Genomic DNA, 25,297 nt, shown 5'->3' on the forward strand with positions numbered 1-25,297 from the left:
TAGGAAACAGAACTTACATCTCTCTTCTTAAAAACAGAAGTCAGGGGCCAGAGAGATAGCATGGAGGTAAGGCATTTGCCTTGCAATCAGCGGTTCAAATCCCGGCATCCCATATGGTCCACTGAGCCTGCCAAGAGTGATTTCTGAGCATAGAGCCAAGAGTGACCCCTGAACGCTGCCGGGTGTGACCCAAAAACAAAAAACAGAGAAGTCACTCCATTTTAAGCCATATATATGAAAAGACTTTATAGGCAGAGAAAGCACAAGTTGAAATATGTTGAGGACCCCTCTTGTCTAGTGCCCTTTTATTTTTCTCATCTCATCAAATATGGATCTCGAAACACCAAACAGGATAGTTATTTTACTACACAACAGATCACTCATATTGTTGGGAAATAATTAAAATAAAATATCTGCTAAGCAGTAGAGCATATGTCTAAAATATGTGAGGCCCTGACTTTGATCCCTGGCATTACAAACTCCCCCCAAATTGATGGTTCTCTGAGTGGTCTCTGAGCACTAAACTACCAGAGTCAAGCACCAAATTACCAGACCCAGGTATTAAACTGTTAGAATTGGACTGAAAACAGACACTGCCAAGCTGAGTATTGTTGGGATTAGCCCTGGACCCACCTCCCTAACCTGGATGTGACCCCTATAATAATTTTCAACCACAGTAACCCAGTGCATCTTTTCCAAAAAGTTAGAAAAGAATGATTTTATTATTGAATAAGAATTAATCCACAGGGCAGGAGAGAGCTCAAGGAGCTAGAGTACATACATGCATGTAGGAGGCCTGGATTCAAACCCTAGTACCTCATAGACCCACAGGCACAGATCCAGAAATAAACAAAAACAATTAAACCAAAGAGTAACAGCCATCACACCACTCTTTAAAGAGATCATGGAAACAATGAAATTTCATCCTTTGAAAAAATTCAGCAGATACAATTTATTACTGACATGTTCACAAGAAAGCTATCTTTTCCTCATGTTTAGAGAACTTGACAGTACCATTTGCTACATATAGTTCATCTCTAGCTCACCTGGTAGTTATCTGCCTTTATCCAAAGGAAAAATAAAACACATTATCTTTTTGACACGATTATGACACTACCATGGGTGCTAACTCCATTGATGTTTATGTTCAGAGATAACTCCAGGGCCATTAGAACAACATTACTGAGTTATAAGACTGGCAAACAGGCTTCATATAGCTTTTAAAATTGAGGTAACGGGAGGCCAGATCAATAGTACAGTGGGTAGGGTGTTTTCTTTGCATACAGTCGACCCAGGTTTGATCCTCAGCATTTAATATGGTCCTCACACCTACCAAGAGTAAGTGCATAGCCAGGAGTAATCTTTGACCACGGCCTAGTATGCCCCCCAAAATAAATAAATAACAAAATAAAATTGAGGTAACATGTGTCAGGTGATCAGCACTATAACTCAGCATCTGTGTAAAGAAATGATGTATCTATAGCACTTCTTTATACAGAGGCTAAATATATGAGCTATCCTGGTGTTTTCCCCAAACCATAAAAAAGAAAAAAAGAAAAATCACAGAGCACTTGAGTTTATTTAAACCCATTTCAAAGACAGTAAAACTGAGACACAGGACTATTCCAAAAGGGTAGCAACCAGGGCTCTGGGTTACCGGTCTCAAAAAAAAAAGTTTTATAAGTATTTGCCGCCTACAATCTATAACCCCTAAAGTCAGACCCAAATGACAAGGGAAGAAAAACTGCTTTATTCTGCCATGGCACATGGGGATTAAAATCTTTGGCCAAAGATCTCCATCCGTCTGGATGAGTCCGAACAAGCAAATTTGCCCCAGAACCCGACGTTTCTGGTAACCCCTCCTAATCCGGAACAGGACCCACATTCGGCCACTGCCCTGACAAGCGTGCCTCTAGTCCAATAAGGGTGTAGGGCTGAATCTGTCGGAGCCAATAGCACGAACGTGAGGAGCAGTGGAGGCGAACTCTATGAGGAAACAAGAAGACTGGCCCAAGATGGAGGCGGCCGCGACCACAGCAGCGTGACAGGTGAGGGCGGGCCGGGCAAGGTTAGGTTACTGGAGAAATGGCCGGGAACCCGTTGGGAGACAGGACGGAAAACTCAGCTTAGCCCGGCTTTGATTAGGTCCTGTCGGTCCCTGTCTGGGACAGAACTGTGCTTTGACATCGTCGTCTACAGCGGTGTGTGTGTGTAAGGGGGGAGGGGTGGTACAAAGGAATTGGGGTGCAAGGTTGCGGGTTTCGCTCGCTGTTGGTGACAGCGCGCCTGCGCGGAGCTAGAAGGCCCTTGGTAGGCAGGGCTAGGAAGAATGGATTTGGGGTTGTGGAATGTCAGATCTGCCCTTGATCTTTCTTAACCTCCTTCGGGTATCTCTACTAATTTCGGGCACTGTGTAGGTCACGGCTCATTCCCTGCTTTACTTTTTTATGAGTCACTATGGAATCTACTGAGTGAATGTTGAAGAATTCTCCCTTTAACTCATTAATCCTCCCGAATCTCACCTTATCCCCAGCAATATGTGTGTGTCCCCTTCACTGTCTGGACAATATGTGGATATCCCTTGATAGGACCCATTTATCATTTTAATAGTGGTGATACACCACTACTTTCCTTTTACTCATCTCTTATTTACCCATCATTACAGTCCTGGGTATAGGGATTCCCGCAGAACACCAATACAATTCCCCTTTTCCCCAAACCAAGGGCAGTTCTGAATATCCTTTGTTTATTCCCCATCACTCTGACTCCTCCAGTGTCTGATAACGCCCCTCCCCCACACCCTTTCTCTGATATAAAGTTTCCACAACCTGTGCTTGTCCATCATGTGCCATATACCCCCTTGTGTCGTGTGTACAAATTGTCTTCCAGGTCAGCAAGTGCTGCCTACCATTGTGTGCTTACCCTCCCTTCCCCTTGTAGTGAATCTGAGCCCTTGACACGGAAGTGTACCGTACTAGGTGTGACTCAAAGCCTGAAGACTGAATTTTGGCCTCTGCCACTTAGCTTCCAGACTACCTTTATGGTTTCTCTGAGTTCCTCTGTCTTCTAGGAGCCTCATGGCACCAGCCCAGTCTCACCTCAACCCATCTTGACAAAGTCTAAGGCTCCATGGAGCCTGCACGGAGCCTCCCTGCCAATGAGGCTGAGCCAACCCGGACAGTGGGCACTGTCAAAGTATACTTACCTAACAAGCAACGCACGGTGGTGAGTCCCATGGGGTAAAAGTGCCAGTGGGTGGAGGTGAGCCACTTGTAAGTCTTCAGTGAAAAAGGTGACTAGGGCTGGGCAGAGGCTTTTGCAGAGTGATGGGGGAATCTGGCTGGGAACCTCTTGGGGCATGACCTTCACATCTGTACACATATGCACAAACAGGTAACTGTCCGGGATGGCATGAGTGTCTACAACTCTTTAGACAAGGCCCTCAAGGTGAGGGGTCTCAATCAAGATTGCTGTGTGGTTTACCGACTCATCAAGGGGTAAGTGTGGCATTTTGACCTACCTCCTTGGGTACCCAGATTTTCATCCTTTTTACAATGTCCTGGGACTCCTTAGCTCTGCCAAGGAATCTCTATTTGTCTTCTCTTCGTTCAGTAAATGTATCAGTCCATTCAAATTTATTTCATTCTTTAATGTCTTGTCAGGTCTGTGTCTCTTGTTGGCTCTCAAGTTTTCTATCCACCCACAAACTATCTCTTTCTCCTGGATATTCAGCTAGTTTTAATCAATTTTCGCTCTCTCTCCTTTCTCATTTCCCCATCTTTCTTCTGAGTTGGGCCTTGCTAACTGTCTAGTCCTCTCTTGAGGCTTCTTTAATTTTTTTCCATGTCACAGTGTTTTTTGTTCCTGCACCACAGAATTAGTTGTTTATTCCTTACCTTTGTGCTTAAGGTCAAGGACTTGTCACACTGTCCTGCTACTCATAATCTCAAGTGGCCATGGGAAGACTCAACTTTATCCTTGAACCTTGGTTCCCCCATCTGTAAAATGAAGACAGGGTAGTTCTTAGAGTTGTTGTAATGTTGATTAAACGTGCCGGTACCACTCCATGGATACCGTGCTTGGAGGGACTTATGGGAGGTTTCTTTCCTTCCCCAGGTCCATATTCACCCTCCCATTTTTGTCCTCTTGTGCCTCCTATAGGCGAAAGACAGTCACTGCCTGGGACACAGCCATTGCCCCTTTGGATGGTGAAGAGCTCATTGTGGAGGTTCTCGAAGATGTGCCACTGACCATGCACAATTTTGTGTGTATGGGATAGGGAGTGGAGTCCTCATGGGAGGGGGGAAGGCACTTATCCAGGCCTCAACATTCTCTGCTCTGTGCCAGCAGGTACGAAAGACGTTCTTTAGTTTGGCTTTCTGTGACTTCTGTCTTAAGTTTCTGTTCCATGGTTTCCGCTGCCAAACATGTGGCTACAAGTTCCACCAACATTGTTCCTCCAAAGTGCCCACAGTCTGTGTCGATATGAGTACCAACCGCCAACAGTGAGCATGGCCTTGGGTTGATGGGGGAATGGAATGGGCACAAAGCCCTGCTCTAGTCTTTTATAAAAAGCTGACCTATGCCTTCTTGTTTACACCCTTAATACCCTGAAGGTTCTACCACAGTGTCCAGGATTTGTCTGGAGGGACCAGACACCATGAGGCGCCTTTGAATCACCCCTTGAAGGAGCCACTAACCCGTCAGAGTTCCAGGTAGATATGCCTTAGTTAAATGACTACAGTTGGGAGAAAAAGAACTGGAAGTGACTCTAGACCACAAACTATATTTGTTTACTTTAAAAACATTTATTGATAGAAGAGCATGGAGCTGTGGAAGTTTGGGCAAGCCAGTCACCCTCTTCAGGCTTCAGTTTTGTCATTTGTGAAAAGGGGAAAATTATACTTTTTACCAGGTAGGGTCTGGTGAAGATTTAATGAGTTAATACATGTCCAATACTTAGAAAAAATCTTGTATAGAATAAGAAAATCTTACTATATATATATAAGTATATAGATACATGATATATAAATATAGTTGGTTTGGGAACCATATCGGGCAATGCTTATGGCTTACTCCAGTCTTTGTAATCAGGGATCAGTCTCGGCTCAGGGTAGTGCTGGGTATCGAACCCAAAGTCAGACATTTGCAAGGCAAGTATCCTATCTGTCCTATAACCCTGGCCCTAAATGACTTATGTTGCATCTATTTTTATATATCTTACTATTTTGTTAATACTAGTATAACCAGGACTTTCCATTTTGAAATATATATATTACTTTGTGATAAGTTTACCTTTTCTCTCCTATTATACTATAGTATTTTTTATAAAGTATATTGGGACTGGAGAGAAAGTACAGTGGTTAGGGTAATTACCTTGAATGTGGCAAACCCAAATTTGATCCCCAGCACCCTATATAGACCCTGAGAATAAGCCTTAAGCTAAGCCAGTGGTGGCTCAAGAACCAAAAGAAAAAGAAAAGAACAAAATAAAGTATAATACTGGAGTTGGAGAGATAATACAGTCCAGTCCCTTCTTGGGTTTGATCCCCAGCATCTATATGTTACCCTAAGCACTGCCAGTAGTAGTTAATGTAAAGTCAAGAGTGACCCCTCAGCTTTGCCAGTGACCCAAAGAAAAAAAGTTTAAAAAGGATGAAGTACCAGAGAGGAAGTACAGGGTTTAAGGTACTTGACCTTGCATGTGACTAACCTGGGACACAGGATATCATCCTCTGAGCACAAAACCAAGAATAGCACCTTATCAGTGCCATGTTGGCCAAAAATAATCTATATGTATTGTTGCTTTATACATCATATTTTTATATGCCTGTATTATATATTTATAGTTTGATATATTTCTGCTTATGTGTTATATTTATAATACCTTTTTATACTTAGAGCATTATATGTTTTATATAAAATATAAGAGTAGGATATTATGTATGAATTTTGGGATTAAATTAATTATCTGTGAATTTCATTTCAGGACATATTTTTATAACAATTTAATATATAGCATGCAGAAAAAACACATATATAACATGTACAATTATTATTTATATGTTTTAAACATGTGAATCATTCAGAATTATACTTTATTCTTTTTTTATTTTGGGTCACACCCAGCAGTGCTCAGGGGTTACTCCTGGCTCTACGCTCAGAAATTGCCCCTGGCAGGCTCAGGGGACCATACGGCATGCCAGGATTTGAACCACCATCCTTCAGCATGCAAGGCAAATGCCTTACCTCCATGCTATCACTCCGGCCCCATTGTACTTTATTCTTACCCACTATCTCTGTAACTTAAGTCCCTCCTGTAGATCTTTAAATGTTATCTCATCAGAGTAGCCTTTCCTGATATTACCAATGACACTTTCTGTCTCATTTTTCATTTTTTAACTGTCCTTTTCCATCTCTGAGATTAATATATATTCTTCATTTTTTATTTCTTTTTCCCTGCTGAACCATCAGCCCTATGAGGGTCCAAATTTGTATTTTATTGCCAACAGTTCTGTTTCTACTTCCTGGTAAGAGCATGCAGCATTCAAACATGTTTCTTTCTCTCTTTCTTTTTGTTTTTCTTGGGCCATGCCAGAGTATCCTGGGATACTCTGGGCTCTTTGCACAGGAATAACTTCTGGTGATTGGGGATTGAACCTGGGTCAGCCATATGTCAAGCAAGTGCTCTGCCTGCTACACTATGACTCCAGCCAATGAATGAATCCATGAATATTTTTTAAAGAAAATACTAATAGTAGTAATGGCAGATATTTACTTTGGGCAGGGTAAACTGGGTTCCCAGTGGGTTTCTGGGAGAGCTCTGCTGTTCGTTTCCTTTGACAATGATTCTGAGACCTTTCTCTTGCCAGCTCCTTCACCCAGAACTGCAGCCCCAAGCACTTCCCCTTCCCTGCCCCAGCCAGTGCCCCCCTCCAGCGCATCCGTTCCACATCCACCCCCAACGTCCATATGGTTAGCACAACAGCCCCCATGGACTCTAACCTCCTCCAGGTTAGTATCAAGAGGGCATCAGCAGAGAGAAGTGATTCCTGTTGACAACCACATCTTTTTGACTTTTGTCCCTCTTTTTTCAGTTCACTGCCCAGAATTTCAGCACTGAATGTAAGCACCCCTGTCTATACTCTGAGCCCCCAGCCTTAACCCTACTTGCTTCCACTCACATCTTCTCTACAACCACAGCTGTTGGTGGTAGATGTGGAGGTGATGGAGCCGCTTGGGTGAGTCCCAGCCTAGCCAGTGTGTCCTCAGGGAGGAAGTCTCCACATTCCAAATCCCCATCAGAGCAGCGGGAGCGGAAGTCCTTGGCTGATGAGAAGAAGAAAGTGGTAAGCCTCAGGGGACTCCTTAGTGGGGTCACTATGGGTGGAGTGATGAGGATGTAGGCAGGACCCTAAGATGCTGCTCATATGGCCCACAGAAGAACCTGGGGTACCGGGACTCGGGCTATTACTGGGAGGTGCCACCCAGTGAGGTGCAGCTGCTGAAGAGGATTGGGACAGGCTCATTTGGCACGGTGTTTCATGGGCGGTGGCATGGTGATGTGGCTGTGAAGGTGCTCAAGGTAATGACTGCATGTATGTGTTTCAGGGCATGTATGTGTTTCAGGGCAGGGTGGCAGACAGGCTGGCTGCTTCCTGCATATCTGCTGTACTCACACTCTGTTATATCATCATTGTAAAGTTGTCTTTGTTCAAGGATGTCCCTTTTCCCTCTGGGAACTGAGTATATTTAGAGGACCTCTGATGGTGTTTGTGTTTGCATTAATGTCAACATTAATTAGTGGTTCTGCTCCCCCCAACATGAATCCTCTCATTGGTCCACCAGGAACTGAATATGGACACCCATAGAATAGTAACATTACTGCATGCACTGACACAAATAGCATAATCAAGTTAACTGCTGTATCTCTCGGAATGCTTGGGTTCTTCTCATGCTTGTGCTGCATCATTTATATTATTTATTGTGTTGCATTATTGTTACTAATTAAAAGGCCATACTTTAATGAATGTTATTAATTAATCATAACTCTAATCATTGTTCAAATGAGCGACTGTAATTGCTCTATTGACCATATCATTATTGCTAGATTAATTCAGTCATGCTGACAAACTATGGTCCTTTTTTTGCCACAAGAACTACTGCCATTCCGGGAGCTGCTGATGGGGGCTTGCCACCTTAACATGAGCACAATTATACTACACAGTTGATTTTTATCATAATTCTTTGCACTGTTTTATATTCCCATAACAGATGCCATTTTACTCTCTGTCCTTTCTGTAAGTTAGCAATTATTTGTGCAAGCTAGCTTTTTTCCCTTTTGTTCTTTGGATCACATCCAGTTGTTCTCAGGGGTCATTTTTGGTACCACACTCAGGGATTACTCTTGGCAGTGCTCAGGGAACCAGGTGTGTTGCCAGGGATAGAACCCAGATCAGTTGTGTGTGAGGCAAACACCTTAGCTGCTGTACTATATTTCCAGCCCCATGAGCATGCTATTTTCATTCTGTTACTATTTTATCCTTAATTGACCACCATAAATAATGCTTCCTTGCTCTCTTGTCTGTTCTGACCTGAGAAAAATTGTGGAACATTTTTATTATTTGCACTTTAATATACCATTGTAACTGTAGCTCATACTTCATAAGAATTAAGATTTTCTTCTGGGCCGAGTGGTGGTGCAAGTGGTAGAGCATTTGCCTTGCACGCGTTAATCTAGGACAGACTGGTTCCATCCCCCAGCATCCCATATGGTTCCCAAGTCAGGAGCGATTTCTGAGTGCATAGCCTGAGCATCACTGGGTGTTTCCCCCCCAAAAAACAAAAGATTTACTTCTAAGTTGGGAGGAGGGCTCTGTTCCATACATAAGAATTTCATGAGGTTAGCATCAGAGGGATAGTTAAAAAAGTATATTGAATTTCATGAGGTAGATCCAGGTTCCAAATAGTGGTAACAAGGCCAGTGAAAATTTCAGAGTACTTACTTGTGGTCAGGACTGTTCTAAGAGCCTTCTAGATATCTCAGGGCCACAGAGATAGTTCAGTGGATAGGGCACTTACCATGTACACAGTTGACTTAGCTTCTATCCCTGACATCTTATGTGGTTTCCTGAGACCTCAGGAGTGCATACCCAGGAATAAACCCTGGTCACCACAGGGTATTACCCAAAAACAAAATACAAACCAAAAAACATAACTCAAGATTATATTCTCAGCCCTCCTAACCTCAAAGTATGTAATATGATTGCTTGTATTTAGTTTTTAGGCTACACCCAGCAGAGCATAGGACTTACTTCTGGTTTTATGCTCAGGCATCACTCTTAATGGTGCTTGGGGAACCTTATGTGGTGCTGTAGATTGAAACTGGTCAGCCACATGCTAGACATAGTACAGCTAGGCCTTACCTGCTGTACTATCTTTTAGGCATCGATTGGTAATTTTATAGTTGATGCATATGGGGAATGGAGAAGGGTAAATAGCCACTTGGGGTTACCCTGTGAAAAAATATTGATTGAAACACAGAATCTAATTTGAGATAAAGCCTCAAGGTTTTTACCTTTTATCCTCTCAGTGATTAGGAAGATATTTTCATATGGCACTAATACTTTTATTTGGCACACATCATTATGCTAATATAGCAATGAAGAATTTTTGCATTCTACTTTTCTTGTCTATAAAATGATAGGTCCAAGTTATGGTCAGGATCAGAGTCATGGTAGGTATTGATGATTAAAGTACAAGTGATGGCTCTAATTCCTCCTTTCTTGTGGTGGGAGACTTGGATGATAAATTTGAGAACAGAAAATCAATGTGCTGGAAACCTCATAGTGTAGGAAATACACAAAGTATTACACAAAGTCCTTGAATCTAGCCACACAGTCTGGCCTGAGTCTTCTGAATGACAGGGTGGAACTGATGACTAAAGGTTGCAGTAAACAATGTCCAACATTTCTGACAATCAGATCTTGCTAGTTTCCTCCATTCCCTGACACTGCCCTTCCCTGCCTGCAGGAAAACTCGACATGTCAACATCTTGCTGTTCATGGGCTTCATGACCCGGCCAGGATTTGCCATTATTACACAATGGTGTGAAGGTTCCAGTCTCTACCACCACCTGCATGTTGCCGACACACGCTTTGACATGGTCCAGCTTATTGATGTAGCCCGGCAGACTGCCCAGGGCATGGAGTGAGTCCCTGGCCTAGGGACTAGGGAGTGGGCCTGGGGCCATGGGGTGGGAGGTGAGGTGACCCCAACCAACTCTATCTGCTTCCACCCCACAGCTACCTCCATGCCAAGAACATCATCCACCGAGATCTCAAGTCTAATAGTATCTACCTGTCCTCTTGAAGGACTATGGTGGGGTGGGGTAAGCTAACACATCAGAGGGAAGGTTCTAGTGAAAGACTTTCTGGGGACAGATGGGAAGGGGTACATGTGGCACAGCCCATTGACAGGTGACAGCTATAATGAGTGATGGGGTTTCAGTGTTTTTTGTTTTGGGGAGTTAGGAGTCAGAGTTGTGGCCAATTCCAGTGCTCTTCTTGGGGATTTTGATCATGTGTGGTGAGGTAGTTGGGCATGATGGGAAGTTCCTGATCAGAGTCATGGGAGTGAAAGGTTTGGGTGTCAGGAGGTGTCATAGTTAGTATTCATCAGGGGACCATGTGTGCATGAGGGGAATTATTTGGAGTTCCTCACTTAAGTAAAGGTTGAGGTTAGTGTAATGTGGGGGGCCTTCTGGCAGAGTCAGAAACATGCTTGCTGTGAAGATGTTAATGGGCACCTCCCAGTCAGAACAAACAGATGAGGTCCTTGACCCTGGTGGATATCTTCTTACATGAGGGGCTCACAGTGAAGATTGGTGACTTTGGCCTGGCCACGGTGAAGACACGATGGAGTGGGGCACAGCCCTTGGAGCAGCCCTCAGGCTCAGTGCTTTGGATGGTGAGTTGGGCCAGGCTGGTTAGGGGTGTATAGGAACAAGGGAGCTGGGAGATTGGATTGATGGGATGCTGGTGTCCTGTGTGTCTGGACTGCTCATGTTTTACCTCATGTGGGTGATGGAGCTACACCAGAATGGTTATTGGGATCTGGGATAAATGATATCTATGAGCCATTTGCTGACCTTCATGGCCCCTCTGCTTGGTCTGACTTATTAAAGGCAGCTGAGGTGATTCGAATGCAGGACCCAAACCCATACAGCTTCCAGTCAGATGTCTATGCCTACGGGGTTGTACTCTATGAGCTGATGACAAGTTCACTGCCTTATAGCCACATTGGCAGTCGTGACCAGGTGAGCTTCATGCATTACTCATAATCCTCCCTCTGCCTCCAGTCCCCAAAACTCCCCTTTTATAAAACCAAAATGTCACATTCATCCAGAAACAAAATTTTCTGGGCTGAGAGTTCTTAGAATCTTCTGGACCTGTTTCCTTTCATGGTACACAAAGTCCAGATTAACCTAAATCCGCTACATCAAGAATTCCCTTAAGTCCCAAAATGCCCCCAAATAACCTTCTGGATCCTTAGATACCTACAATCCTCTATACTAAATAGATTTGGGAGGCCCAGAGAGATAGCACAGTGGCGTTTGCCTTGCAAGCAGCCGATCCAGGACCAAAGGTGGTTGGTTCAAATCCCGGTGTCCCATATGGTCCCCCGTGCCTGCCAGGAGCTATTTCTGAGCAGATAGCCAGGAGTAACCCCTGAGCAACGCAGGGTGTGGCCCAAAAACCAAAAAAAAAATAGATTTGGGGGGACACCAAGTATCCAGAACTAGAATCCTGTTTATCCCAGAAAGAGAATACCATTATACTTTTAGAATCCAGATATCCAAAATCATTCAGGTTTTCAATAATCTGGTAGGCTTTAGGACAGTTGCACCCACAATACTCTCCCCACAGACTGCCATAGTTCTCCAAATTTGAGGTCTGTAATCTCCCAGACCTTCAGACAACCTCATTAGAAACACTCTAAGGAGGCCAGAGAGATAGTAGTGTAGGACTTTAACCTTGCAGGCAGAAAACCTGGATTAGATCTCTGGCATCCCATATGGTCTCCCAAACACTACCAGGAGTTATCCCTGAGCACATAGGCAGTAGTGAGCCATGAGTACTGCAGGATGTGCTCCACCCACACACACACAATTCTTGAAGCTCTGGATGTCAGCAGTGTTTGGGCCCATCAGGTCAAATGAATCCTTAGTTCTTGGGCCTAGATCCCACAAAAATACAGACTTCAGGGTCTAGAATATTTTTACCTCCCACTAGACCTAGAAGTATTTGTCTTCACCAGACTCATCATATTTTATAGGCTCCCTACCTCCCTAGAAGCCCCTGGCCCTATGATCTGGGACCCAGACTTTATAATTCTGAAGTTCTCCCAAGTGTAAATTACTCTATTGTGGAAGCAAATAATCCAAGTCTTCAGAAAACTGGAATCCTAGAATACAGATACCTACAATTTGTTGGACCCTGCTATTCATAATACTCCCAATTATACTAAAAGGAGCTTCCCAAGATCTTCAAAACCTAAAATTCCCGAGTCACCTAACCCAGAACTTTCAGTCATCCCATTCCTGCTTCTCTGACCCCCACTTACACAGATTATCTTTATGGTTGGCCGTGGCTATCTGTCCCCGGACCTCAGCAAAGTTTCCAGCAACTGCCCCAAAGCCATGCGGCGCCTGCTATCTGATTGTCTCAAGTTCAAGAGGGAAGAACGGCCTCTCTTCCCCCAGGTGGGCTGGGTAGGAGGACTGGACCCCCTGGGGAGGACTCTGAGATGGAGGTGTGAATGTGAACCTTGTTTGCTCAAAACCCAGATGTGTTTAGTGTGTGTGTGTGTGCATCACTATTAGGCTGGGGTCTGGGCATGTATTGGCACCTATTGGCCCTGGATCTCTCTCTTCACCTGCCCCTGCCCCCAGATCCTGGCCACGATTGAGCTGCTTCAGCGATCACTCCCCAAGATTGAGCGGAGTGCCTCCGAACCCTCCTTGCACCGCACCCAGGCTGATGAGTTGCCTGCCTGCCTACTCAGCGCAGCCCGCCCAGTACCTTAGGCTTTGCTCCAAGCCACCACGGAGCAATCTTAGCCTGCCATGCCAAGGAGACCTTCCCACCAACCAATTAGTGCCCCCTCTCAGCTCAGAATTGCCTCAATCCCTCATCCCTACCCTGACGGATGAGAGAGTCCTCAAGTTCTTTTTCAGTTGCTCTGGAATAGGGATCCCCAAAGATAGCTCTGTTGTCTCAATTGTTTGGTTTCCTCTTGACTTTGGTGATATTTTAAATTTGGGAGCTATTCCATAATCAATGACTGGGATTTGTGAGTAGAATTCAACTGAACCATTTTGGACATTGTACCAGAAAAGTGCCTTCTACTGGATTTCAGGGTCCCCACAACCTGTGTGGAAATGGGGACCATTTGTGTCTTACCAAAGACCACCCTTTCTTTAAAAAGCACAGAATTCTCCTGGGCCTTTGCTTGTTTATTTTGTTTCCTGACTCTTCTCATGGGGTTCAGAGCCAATACGGGGTGGGGTTGAGTCCAGGCAAGGAGCAGAGGTTAGGGTAGGCGAGGTATAGACCACACAAACAGCGCCACTACACACATCACCACAGGCAGCACAATGAACGAGGACCACATATGCCAAGCACGGCACAAGAGGAGGCCACGTCAGTCACAGACACAGACATCACAGCAAAGGTGGGAGTTGGGGGGGCCACTGACCTTCCAAGTGTAAAGGATTCTGGGAGGATGGGTGGGTGAGTTTGCATATTTAAAGATGCCTGTCAAAGGCAGGATAGTGGGATAGGGGTCCCTGGGAGAACTGAGAGGGTCCTAGCAAGGTGCTTCCAATGTGCTGAATGAGGTTGGGGGTGTGAAGAGATATCCTTGTGGGAAAGGATGATGATGTTTGAAGAGCTGGGTCTCCAAAAGACATGGGAGGTTCCTAGAAAGGGGCTCAAAGATAGGTGGGGATTATAAGGACTTGGGAAGTTTTGATGGCAAGCAGGTGAGCATGAGACACAGTAACGGGCTTCCAGGGACTTCAGGAGTGGACACAGTATTAATGTGGCTAGAGCCACTTGATTGGTGTTAGGGAATTCCCAGGAAGAGAAACACTCTGTGGACTGGGAGTAGAAGTTTTGGGAAATTGGAGGTTCTAAAGCTGAGAAGTTGGTCTGGAGGTGATTAGCAAGGTGGCTCTAAAAGACTTAGGGGTTCCAAACATGAGATGTGGATTTAGGACCAGGTGTGAGGTTTCCCTAGGGACATTCTGAGGAGAGAGTAAAGGGTTTCTGGAGGGAATTGGAGATTCCAAAAGAGAGAAATGGATTCAAGGCCCAGAGAGGGTTGCTCAATGATGGGGGTGGGGGGCTTTCAGGATTGGGTGTCAGTCGGAGAAGAGGCTGGCGAAAGACTTCCTCAGGCTGCGGATGGTCTCAGCTTTCACCTCATCTTGGCTAAGGCTGGGCCTGGGCGGGGCTGGCTCTGGAAGGTTGAAGGCATTGGTCAGAGACTGGGATTTGCTAGAGAGAGACAAGGTGGAGGCATGGGAGGAAGGGGGAAGAGGAAGGGAGGAAGGGGAGAGAAACATAATGTTACCCCAGGCCCGGCCCCAGCCCTGCCCCTCTGCTCCTGGGGCTGTGCCTCTGACCCTCCCAATACCCCAACTCTTGTACCCCAATGTGATTCTCAGATTGGGAAATTTGGATCCAGGGTTTGAGAGTAAAGGGAAGGATTAAGGGCTGAACCTCTCCTAACTGTTAAACTAGTCCCAAAAGAAATAGATTTAAAAGTGGGGGGAAAGGCAGGGTGGTTTCTCAGCCTTGAGCACCGAAATCTAGATGGGAAGTATACAAGCGTGCTGATCTGAGAGGGATGCATTAGAGTGGACTTTTGAACTAAGGTTTGTGTAGGGAGGACTAAAATCAACCAGAAAAAGCATCAGTGGGATGATCTAAGTGGGGGCTGAGGTGGACCTGGAAGAAGCTTAGACTAGGGAAAGGCTGGGAACCACTAAGGGTGTGAGATAACATAAGAGGAGTGTGGATTGGGACTGGAGGTTTGGGGGCTCATATGCGAGGAGTCAAATTTGGTTGGAGGAATGACAGGAGATACTAAGGAGGGGCCTGCCCCATGTTTGGTAATTGAGAGGGTTTTCACAGAAGTGTGTAATTAAGGCCTTGGGGAAATAGCTTGGGAGAGAGAGGGGGTTGGTTCCAACTGGAGAGAGTCCCTTGGACCCTTGCCTAAAATCGGGGGAGCTTGGTGCTACCCTTCTAGCCTGTTTTGTCAGGTCCTCTTACTTGAGCTGGGGGTGCGGGGGTCCCCCGGCAGCAGCTGTGGCTGTTGGCGGCATATCCTGGCTGGGTTTCTGGGCCAGCTGTGGCTTGGCAGGACGTCCAGCGGGGCCTGGACCACTAGGTCGTGGCTGCTGCGTGGTGGGTGGTCCAGTGCGGGGCATGGGACCAGCCTGGCTGGCCTGGCGTGTGGGGCCAGCAGGTCCTGGGGGCTTCTGAGGCGGGCCCTGACGCTGCTGACCACCAGGTGGCGCCCCTGAGGCCTTCGGCGGAGCCTGACCAGAGACTGACGTCTGGCGGGTAGCCTGGGGTGGGCCCGCCTGGCGTTGAGGCGATGGGGAGGCAGGTGGACGAGCTGCAGGAGGTGCTCCAGGTCCTCCAGCCACTGGGCGGGATTGGCGGCCTTGACCCTGGGTCATTGGCTGGGCCTGAGCTGCAGGCTGCTGGGGTGCTGATGTGGGACTTGGTAGGCGTTGGGGCAGGGGGCTACCAGCTGGGGGTCCAAGGCCTGAAAGGTGCTGCTGACCCTGCGGGGTCGGGCGCTGCTGCAACAGGGGTCCCTGGCGTTGAGGGCCAGGACCTGGCTGTGGAGGGCCACCTGGGGGACAGAGAAAGCGCAGTTGTGAGAACTTTAGCAACTGAGGGACTGAGGCTGCTAGGACTACTAGGGTCTTCCCCCAAAGCTGGCACCTCACTTACCCTGTGGTGGGGGTCGCTGCTGAGCAGGGGGCCCTGCAGACTGTTGGGAGGTCTGGCGGCCCAAGGGCAGGGCCCCTGGGGACGGAGTCTGTGGCAGAGAATCAAGCAGGAGAGATGAAAAATAGCTACCAGCCGGGGGAAATCAACCTAATAGAATGGCAGGGTTCCCAGAATCCTGGGTGTGGCCATATTTGTGGCTGAGCTAAGGGTCACATTGCACAGGTTGGGTGGGGGACTCAAAATGGAGGCACTCTCAGCTACTTATTCTATCTGCTTCCTGTGTTTTGGCTTTGGGACAACACTTGTCTATGGTCCGTTTACTGTGCTTAGGAATTCCCACCCCCCTCCTCGTGTTCAGGGTCCACTGCACTGCTGGTGGGACTCAGAGGATCCTATGTAATTCTGAGGATTAAACCTGGGTTATCTTGTGTGCAAAGCAAGTGCTGTTTCCCCTGTTCATCTCTTTGTAAACTATTAGTATTTATCCTCACATGGGTAATTATTAGCTCTAGGATGCAGGGCATGGTGAAGTCGGGGCTTTCACTATTTGCCCTCAACTGAGTGAGCGCTGGAAGCCTGACCTGGCTAAGTGAGCCCCTGCCAGGGGATGCATCTCGCTGCTGCTGCCGCTGCCGGGGTAAAGCCTGAGCCATCTTGTTGACCACCAGCTCTACGATGAGCTGCTTGTCTTCATCTTGGTGGTCACCAATCAGTGGCATGGAAGAGCCCACCACCTAGAGGAATAAAAGTCCACTTATGAGAGAAGCAGGAAAGGACACTTGAGGGGAACAGTAATAGAATGCTTTAAGGTGGCCAAAGGTATGGCGACTTTGGAATGGACTTCCTCTATTTGAGAGGCAGAGATTTTGCAGAGAGGAAAACTAGTACTGTAGAATACAAGGTACTTAGAGCGGTAGTAAACAAATTAGGGACCTTGGGCCAAATCTAACTGACCCCTGTTTTTTTTCCTTTTGGTTCCCAAACTACGGGAACTTTTCAGTGGTTGAAAAACAGTCAGATTTCATAATGAGGGAAAATTACATGAAATCTAAATGTCTGCATCAGTAAGGTTTTATGGAAAAACAGTCACTGTTTTAGAAAGTATCACTGCTTTTGTGAAGTTATGCAGTTGCAACAGACTATGTCCCACTAAGCCTAAACTGGGACTGTTGGGTACTTGGCAGAAGATAATTACCAAATCCCTTTTATATTTTGCTTGATGTGTCCTCCACAAAGAACTGTGTGGTTTACATAGTATTTTGTATTTTATGGAGTCCCTTGCCTTTTATAAAGGACTATGGAGTAAATGGTGTGTTTCAACTTAGAAAGTGTTTTCAAAGGACATCACTGTATACAAAATTAAACAGATAAAGATCTGATGCTTAATGAGTGCTCCAAATTTTCAAGACAATTTTACAATTTTTAAAGTGCTTTACCATTGACTACAAGCACCACTCTCAATGCAGAGTTTTAGTTTGGTTTTGAGTCACACCTAGAAGTTCTCAGGGCTCTGCACTCAGAATACTCCTGGCAGTAATAGGTATCTAACCTGGACTGGCAGCATGTAAGACAAGCACTCTACCTGTGTACTATTGCCTTTCCCCCCAGCGCTTTAGAATTTTGAAAGCACAGTAAAGCATAAAGCATTGTTTTGTCCACCAAGCACTTCCTAATGTATTCAGCTAATTTACTCACCACCCTGTGTAATTTACAAAATGTTTCTTTGTGCCCAGGACCTATCAACTCAGAAGTATTTTCACATTTACTAGAGCTTTGCCATTAACCAAAACGTCTAACTTTTGCAAACCACATTGTAGTTTACGAAGTATCCTGCCACTTGCTAGGGATATTCCAATTCACAAGGCTTTTTTCCAGTTTACTAACTACTTTGCCATTCACCAAGAGCCTTCTAAGCCATAGGTTGCTTCCCAGTTTACCTGGCATTTCTGCCATGCACCTACTCATGGCTGATGTGACCACCAGTTTCATGTGTGTGAGCATGTGTATGTTTTGGGGCCATACCCTGTACTCAGGGCTTAGTCCTGGCTCTACACTCAGGAATCACTCTTAGTGGAATTTAGGAGACCTTACAGAGTGCCAGGGATTGAACACAGGACTGCTGCATGTAAGGCAGGCATCCTACCTGCTGTATTATCGTTCCAACCCTGTGCCTCCCATTTTGGATTTTCTCACCTCAATGATGTGATCCCTTCCATCCTTGCCATGTAGTGCTTCCACCGCACAGATGTCCAGTCCCCCAAAAATCTCTGAGCATGTATCAACCCACAGCTTGTACCTGCCAAGACACAAGGCAGGGTATGTTGTCAGCCCCGGGCCCTGGGCAACCATATTGCCACCATCACTGTCCTCCCAGTCTTCCTCCCAGTCTTAATTCTGGTGACCCACCTATCAGACATTGCAATCTGCTCTAGCATTGCAGAGCCAGTGTTGGTCTTCCAGTTCCCTGATACTGATGTCCTCCTGAAGGAGACAAGACAAGAGAAGTTCAGGGACTCTTACTGCCCAGGGCAAGGGACCCTCCTTTGAGGACTCAGTCTCTCCACTTACATGTAGGCTTTGTAGTTTTGCCCAATCTTCTGGACACGCACATCATATTTGGCATCTATGAAGGGCTCTGCAGTGGCATAGGTCTTTGTCAGAGCCACAACACTTGCAATATCCTGGAAGTCATGCTGATTTTCTACTTTGACCTGTGGAAGTGGAGTAAGAACCAGAGCCTGCTAAGAATGAGGTGGCAGTGGGAACTGAGACTGCCTGTGGCCTCAGCACAAACATACACACATGATAGCTGAAGTGACACAAACATTCATTGGACAGAGACAGATCAGTGGGCTAGGTTCTACCTCTAGCACATTTTCCGCCATATTCTTCCAGGAGAGACTGAGCCAGGCAAATAGCAGGCAGTGGCCTAGGAGGACAGCTGGGTATGGTCCCCAAACAAACAAAAATTTGGTTTGGTGGACAGATTCTGAAGCATGTATAACCCTGGGTCTCCTAGAGTTCATATAACTTTTTTAAATTGTGTCTTGAGGGCCACAACCCGAGGTGCTCGGGTTGCTCCTGAGCCTGTACTCAGGAATTACTCTTGGAGGTGCTTGGTGGAACATATGGGGTGCCAGGAATTGAGCTCAGGTTGGCCACATGAAAGGCAAGTGCTCTACCCATGTACTCTCTCCAGCTCCATGTATCTCTAGGCATTACAAACACTATATACAACTATGTGAATACACAAATGGGTACATTCTATGGGTAAGTTGTATGCTGTGAATTGTCTCAATATAGCTGTGGTCAATGTTGCATACATATAGCCATATGGATACAAATACTCAGCAGTTCACATACTATACAGACGGAAACATGGACAGAGACATAAAAATTCTGAATCTGCTATCTTCATATACAGAAATTAAATTAATTTTGAACATAAAAGAAGATGCTATATTCAGCAGAGAGGCTTGCATGTATACACATATACATTACCGGATAGACCAAGAATAGTATACAAAATTGGGCAAAAAGAGTTAACTGAATAGGAAAGCACAGATAAATAGGATACCCAAAAACAATCACAGACTTACTATTGTACATTGGTGGACTATCTATATATATGCATATACAAGTTGAGCATGTATACTAAAGTACACGGCCCTCCTGGGGACTCACCTTGCCCATCCCAGAGTGTGCATGCCCCATCTTTACAACCACAGGGTATGTTGTGCTGCTGAGCTGAAGAGGAGGAAAGAAAAAACAGGGTCAGTATAGGAGACAACTGCCAGAGTAGGGGAATCACATTAGAAGCCACTTCCTAAAAGACATAGGTAAGAAATAAGCATATTTCAGCTAAGGGTCACACAGTGACTCTGAACCTGTAATAGAACCCAGAGCACTGACTGATTTTTACCCCTGCTTTCTTGGACAGAGGAATGGATTAAATGTGCAGGAGTTTCTGGGAAAGGGAAAGTTTGTTTTTACAGTGATGAAAAAATGAGTGTGTGTGTGTGTGTGTGTGTGTGAGGGAGTGGTGATGAGCATGTACTAACTAGACCCCTGAATAAGTTCTTTGAATCCCATGTCCACACATACACAGTCTAGAGATATACAAACACTCAGAACTTCGAGCTCTGCATCAAATACAGAAATACACATGGAGATAAACAAGTAACAGGTTGCAGAGTTGACTTTACATTCAGACTGCAGAGATCACAAAGTCATTCAGCCAGTCTAGTGCTCAGAGACACAGCCAACACCTTTGGGAACAGACACATGCATGGCCCTCCTCCCCACCAAAAAAAATGCCACACAAAATACGAACACACAATATGAAAGATTATCCATGCAACACAATGACAACTCTTAAGGTCATAGAATTCAGTGACACAAACACTGCTCTGAGTGCATGGTCATCACAGATGCAGACAACACTTCTCCACGTGCGCGTGCGCACAGACACACACACATACACACACCAAACAGCTCCACATTACGTACAGAGAAGCCCACACTTCTAAGTCTTCCCATAACCACAGAGGCCACCACAGTGATGTGGACATAGAAAAGTAGATTTAGGAACACACATATGACTTGCTGAATTGATCATGTACTCAATCCTCTTCAGTCTACACAAAAAACATTCAAATGGAGAACAATACTACAGACTCCACCACCCCTGTGCCCCAAGCATGGCCAGAATAAAGGAGGGAAGCCCCACCAGGCACAGGCATAAGGCTGGTGAGGCCCCTCCTTATTGGCACTGGAGATAGGGGTGACATTCCCAGAAGGGCTGCTGGGTCTGCCATGGTTCCCCACAGGCAAAGGAAACCCACAAGTCCAGGGTGATGAATTAACCTGCCCCTCCCTCTGCACCCCCACCTTCCTCATTTCCCAAATGACTGGCGTCATTGTGGGATGCTCTTAGGATGCCAGGCAGGGAGGGGAGATATGGGAATCTCTAGAGAGTTCTGGGGAAACCAGACACGGGCTGCATATGATGTAACCCTGAGACATAACCCAGCATTCAATGGTGAACTAGCACATCAGCACACACGAGCAGCTTTGAGCCTCTTGTAAACACAGCTTGCAGCTTTAAGAAGCCCCAGGAAATACAGTGGACTATGAAGCCATTCAGGCACACTGGGAGCATTCCTCGATGCCACCTAGAGGAATGCAAGAATCAGCTGAGAGCAGTGAGTCAGAGCACCCCTACTCCCTGTGGTTCCCTGTACCCTCTGTCAATCCCCTATCCAGGTGTCTAGGTCTGCACTCTCCTTAGTCCCTCTGGAGATTTTTTTGGCTCCTTCCTTCCTTCCTTCCTTCCTTCCTTCCTTCCTTCCTTCCTTCCTTCCTTCCTTCCTTCCTTCCTTCCTTCCTTCCTTCCTTCCTTCCTTCCTTCCTTCCTTCCTTCCTTCCTTCCTTCCTTCCTTCCTTCCTTCCTTCTTTCTTTCTTTCTTATTTGTGGGTCACACCCGGCAGTGCTCAGGGGTTACTCCTGGATCTACGCTCAGAAATTGCTCCCAGCAGGCTTGGGGGACCATATGGAATGCCGGGATTCGAACCACCATCCTTCAGTGTCTAAGGCAAACACCCTACCGCTTCACGATCTCTCCGGCCCCTTTATTTTTAATTTAATTATATTAATTAGTTTTGTGGTTTGGGGGCCTCACCCGAAGATACTCAGGGGTTACTCCTGTTTCTGTGCTTAGGAAATACTTCTGGTGGTGCTCAGGGACCACACTGAATGCCAAGGATCTAACCAGGTTTGCCCCATGTAAGCAAAGCACCTTATCTGCTGTACTATTGTGCTGGCCCTTTACTTTATATTTGTTTTTATTCATGATATGGTTTCAGACATACAATGATCCCTTTACCAATGTCCATTTCCCTCCAACAATGCCCTCTCCTCCATAGATGTTGCCACTCCATTACCCTCAAAGTGGCATTTCCTACCAATACTAGTTCTCATGTCCACTAGTTTCCACTCTCTTTGGGTATTCATTATTCCACCTTTATGTTTCTGTTGGGGGTAGGTTATACCTGGGGATGCTCAGGGGTTACTTCTGGCTCTGTAATCACTCCTGGTGGTGTTCATGGGGCCATATGGGATGAGAGACCAAATCCAGGTTGGCCACTTGCAAAGCAAAAACCCTACCTGCTGTTTCATAGCTCCAGCCCACCACTATGTCTTTTTATATTCACCTATGAGTTGATCTCTCTGCCTCTGACTCCCAGCATTATCAGCATGATAATCTACAGGTCTCTCCATATAGCAGCAAATGGCATGGCTTTATTTTATTTTTATGGCTGAGTAATGTTCCATTGTGCATATGTACCATAGTTTCTTTATCCAGTCATCTGTTCTTGGATATTTGGTTTATTTCCAGATTTTGACCATTGTGGATAATGCTGCGAGATAAGGATGCAAATATTTTTCTCCCTCTTGTTCTTGGGTCCTTGGGTTATATTTTAAGTAGAGTTGAAGGATCAAATGGAAGCTCAATTCCTAGAATTTTTAAGAATGTCCTTATTTCCTATGAATCTAAGACTGAAAACAACACCACATGTATGCTCCTAAGCAGCTAGTTCTCTGGAAACCCTTGGGGAGTCAGAGGTTGGAATCTTAGCCTCTTTCATCACCCATGTCATTACAGCTATCTCTGGACCTTGGTTTCCTGGCCTGATCAAGCCCAGTATGTGGTGGGGATTGTCGCATATTTTCTTTGCACACACCACCTATAATCCATGCCCACATATCCACCCACTAAACCAGATGGTCACCCACCCAGACACCCCTCCATGAAGTCCCAGTGTTTCCAAATTTTCACATTAAACTGAGTCCGCTCAATTCCTTATCACAGATGAGCAGCAAAGCCATGCTGACTCAGTGCCAGCGTCATAAAGTTGGTGCAAGAAGAAAGGTCAGTTAGGGCTGCAGTGAACTTTACCTTATCCCCTTAGCCACTTCTCCTTTAGCTCCTGACCTCAGTCACTCTCACTCTTCTAATTTCACAATCAGCTCTGATTTTCTGGTTTCTTTCTCCTTCCCTTTACTATCTACCCCATCTGAGTGATTTCTTCATTCTCATTCCTAGGCAGCTGACTACCTACCCTTCTGTGGAGTCATTTTCTTATCTGTGCAATGAGAGTATGAACAATCTCATGCAGGCATGCATGTCCAATATTGTACAGAACACTCGTTATTTGGTGGGGGGAGGATTCCTAGCAGTTGCAGACACACACAGGAAGCTTTAATTATCCAAAAATTGTTGCTGCTGGGACCGGCGAGGTGGCGCTAGACGTAAGGTGTCTGCCTTGCAAGCGCTAGCCGAGGAAGGACCAAGGTTTGGTCCCCTGGTGTCCCATATGGTCCCCCCAAGCCAGAGGCGATTTCTGAGTGCTTAGCCAGGAGTAACCCCTGAGCATCAAATGGGTGTTGCCAAAAAAAATTGTTGCTGATGAGGAGGGTGAGCAGGAATGTGGCTCAATGGTAGTGCATATTTCTAAGGCCCTGGGCTCATTCTCCATCTCATTGTGGCTTCCAGGCACCACTGAACACCACCACGATCACTGTACCAACAAAGTGTTGGATACCATTATTTGTTTCTTTTTTGTTTATTTTGGAGCCGCACCTGGTGATGTTCAGGGATTACTCCTGGCTATGCACTCAGAATTCACTCCTGGCTTGGGGGACCATATGGGACGCCAGGGATCGAACTCAGGTTCATCTTGGGTCAGCCGCATGCAAGACAAACACCCTATCATTGTGCTATCGCTCCGGTCCTATTTGTTTCTTTTTAAGTAAAAACAGATTTTATTTGGAGGTACTGAGGAAAGGGAGAGAGATGATGGTGATGAGAGAGAGAGAGAGAGAGAGAGAGAGAGAGAGAGAGAGAGAGAGAGAGAATTGCATTCAGGGGAGAGCACAGACTTCTCCAAAGGCAGAGGGATCCCTTGTGCAGGTCCCAGAGTTAAAGTATGAAATTACACATCTCGGAATTCGCACCAAGTACCCAGACTACACATGTGCCAGTGCCATTATTATTATTGCTTTAACATCCCTGCTTAGCCAGCATATATGATTTTATCATATTTTCCTATTTTGGTTTCTCATGGGTATAATTCCAACACCATACCCATCACCAGTAGCCAACATTTTTATTAGCAAGGTAGTCCTGGGGACTGACTGAGATAGATAACACAGTGTGGATAATTAGTAAATACTAGTTAGTATTTACTACTGACTAGTTGTTAATAGAACTAACTAGTAGTAGTCACTAGTGGTAGTAGTAATGGTAGTTTGTGTTGTATTGGTTGATTGGAATAGCCTGCCTAATTAATGAAGCTGAATTAGCAGCGAGGGCATGGAGACTAAGAAAACTTGCATGAAGACTTTTGGGCACAGTGCACACAGTAAGCATTCAATAAGTGGCTGTTCTCATCACTGCTATCTTCATTGATATAGGTCTGTCCATCCTGAACTATAGAAGGAAGTTACCCCTCAGAGTGATTTTCTCAGGACCTCAGAGGAGATTAAGAACTGTCTGGAAGCTGGTGGGCAGGGATTGCCTCATCTCACCCCCACCAGTAAAATGTGGGAGGGTGGGTGGGGAAGAGGCAAGACAGGTTGGGAGGGGATTAATTTACTCCTGACTCACTGGCCTCTTTCACCGCTGTTCAACACCCCTCTCCCCATTGCTCAGTAATTCACCAGAATGCTCCCTAGCACTTGGCCTGCCTGTGTTGATCCTAATGCCAGTTAGCCTAATTTTGGAACCCAGTCATGTCCTGGGACCCAGGATAATTCTCAGATCCCTCTACATTTCATAGTCTTCATCTGTAAAGTGGAAATAATACCTGAACCTACCTTGGAGATTAGAAATTGGCCAGTGAGCACTAAGTAAGAATAATACCAAGTGCTTGATGCTAAGTGTATACTACAAATATGCTTGTTATTTACCTATTTTGCATGGGTCACACAGAGATGTTCTCAATTGGCTAATCTGGGATCTGTGTTTGGGGTTACTTTAAAGGCAAGCACTAACTGTTTTACGATCTACCTTTTCCAGCAGTAGTCTGTGTTCTACATTTTTATTTAATGGTTCACCTTTTACTTCCCGTTTGTTGTGGTGATGGTGTCTGAGAGTTGCACAAATAGTTGTGGTATGCCTGAGGTCACACATTTCATGCAGCCTGGAGGACCCCCAATGGCTGTATTGCTGAGATCAAACATGGGGATCACATTTGGGCTG

General features: G+C 45.7%; 3 protein-coding genes across 4 annotated transcripts in view; 1 reads left to right on the plus strand and 2 right to left on the minus strand.

Annotated features, from left to right (window-relative positions):
• Nucleotides 1-25,297, minus strand: part of ELK1 (ETS transcription factor ELK1) — a 679,088-nt gene that overhangs the window by 551,651 nt on the left and 102,140 nt on the right. The window lies entirely within an intron of this gene.
• Nucleotides 2,121-13,498, plus strand: ARAF (A-Raf proto-oncogene, serine/threonine kinase). The gene is made up of 15 exons (XM_049767412.1): nt 2,121-3,225; nt 3,394-3,497; nt 4,162-4,264; nt 4,351-4,505; nt 4,617-4,715; nt 6,873-7,014; nt 7,098-7,125; nt 7,204-7,349; nt 7,442-7,598; nt 9,984-10,209; nt 10,305-10,351; nt 10,850-10,968; nt 11,186-11,317; nt 12,629-12,763; nt 12,953-13,498. Exons 1-15 carry the CDS (start codon nt 3,130-3,132, stop codon nt 13,085-13,087), a joined length of 1,824 nt encoding a protein of 607 aa, XP_049623369.1. The 5' UTR covers nt 2,121-3,129; the 3' UTR covers nt 13,088-13,498.
• Nucleotides 13,496-25,297, minus strand: part of SYN1 (synapsin I) — a 74,699-nt gene continuing 62,897 nt past the window's right edge. The window contains exons 6-13 of one of the 2 annotated variants that reach the window (XM_049767227.1): nt 19,719-19,781; nt 18,603-18,745; nt 18,441-18,515; nt 18,228-18,330; nt 16,616-16,768; nt 16,035-16,122; nt 15,342-15,933; nt 13,496-14,523 (exon numbers count right to left, since the gene is read on the minus strand). In XM_049767227.1, coding sequence (XP_049623184.1) covers nt 14,496-14,523; nt 15,342-15,933; nt 16,035-16,122; nt 16,616-16,768; nt 18,228-18,330; nt 18,441-18,515; nt 18,603-18,745; nt 19,719-19,781 — 1,245 coding nt within the window. In that variant the 3' untranslated portion in view covers nt 13,496-14,495. Of the gene's footprint in view, nt 14,562-15,341; nt 15,934-16,034; nt 16,123-16,615; nt 16,769-18,227; nt 18,331-18,440; nt 18,516-18,602; nt 18,746-19,718; nt 19,782-25,297 lie in introns of both variants that reach the window. The other variant, XM_049767226.1, reaches the window with a different exon arrangement.

Source organism: Suncus etruscus, chromosome X, assembly GCF_024139225.1.
Source record: "Suncus etruscus isolate mSunEtr1 chromosome X, mSunEtr1.pri.cur, whole genome shotgun sequence".
Classification (NCBI taxonomy): Eukaryota; Metazoa; Chordata; class Mammalia; order Eulipotyphla; family Soricidae; genus Suncus; species Suncus etruscus.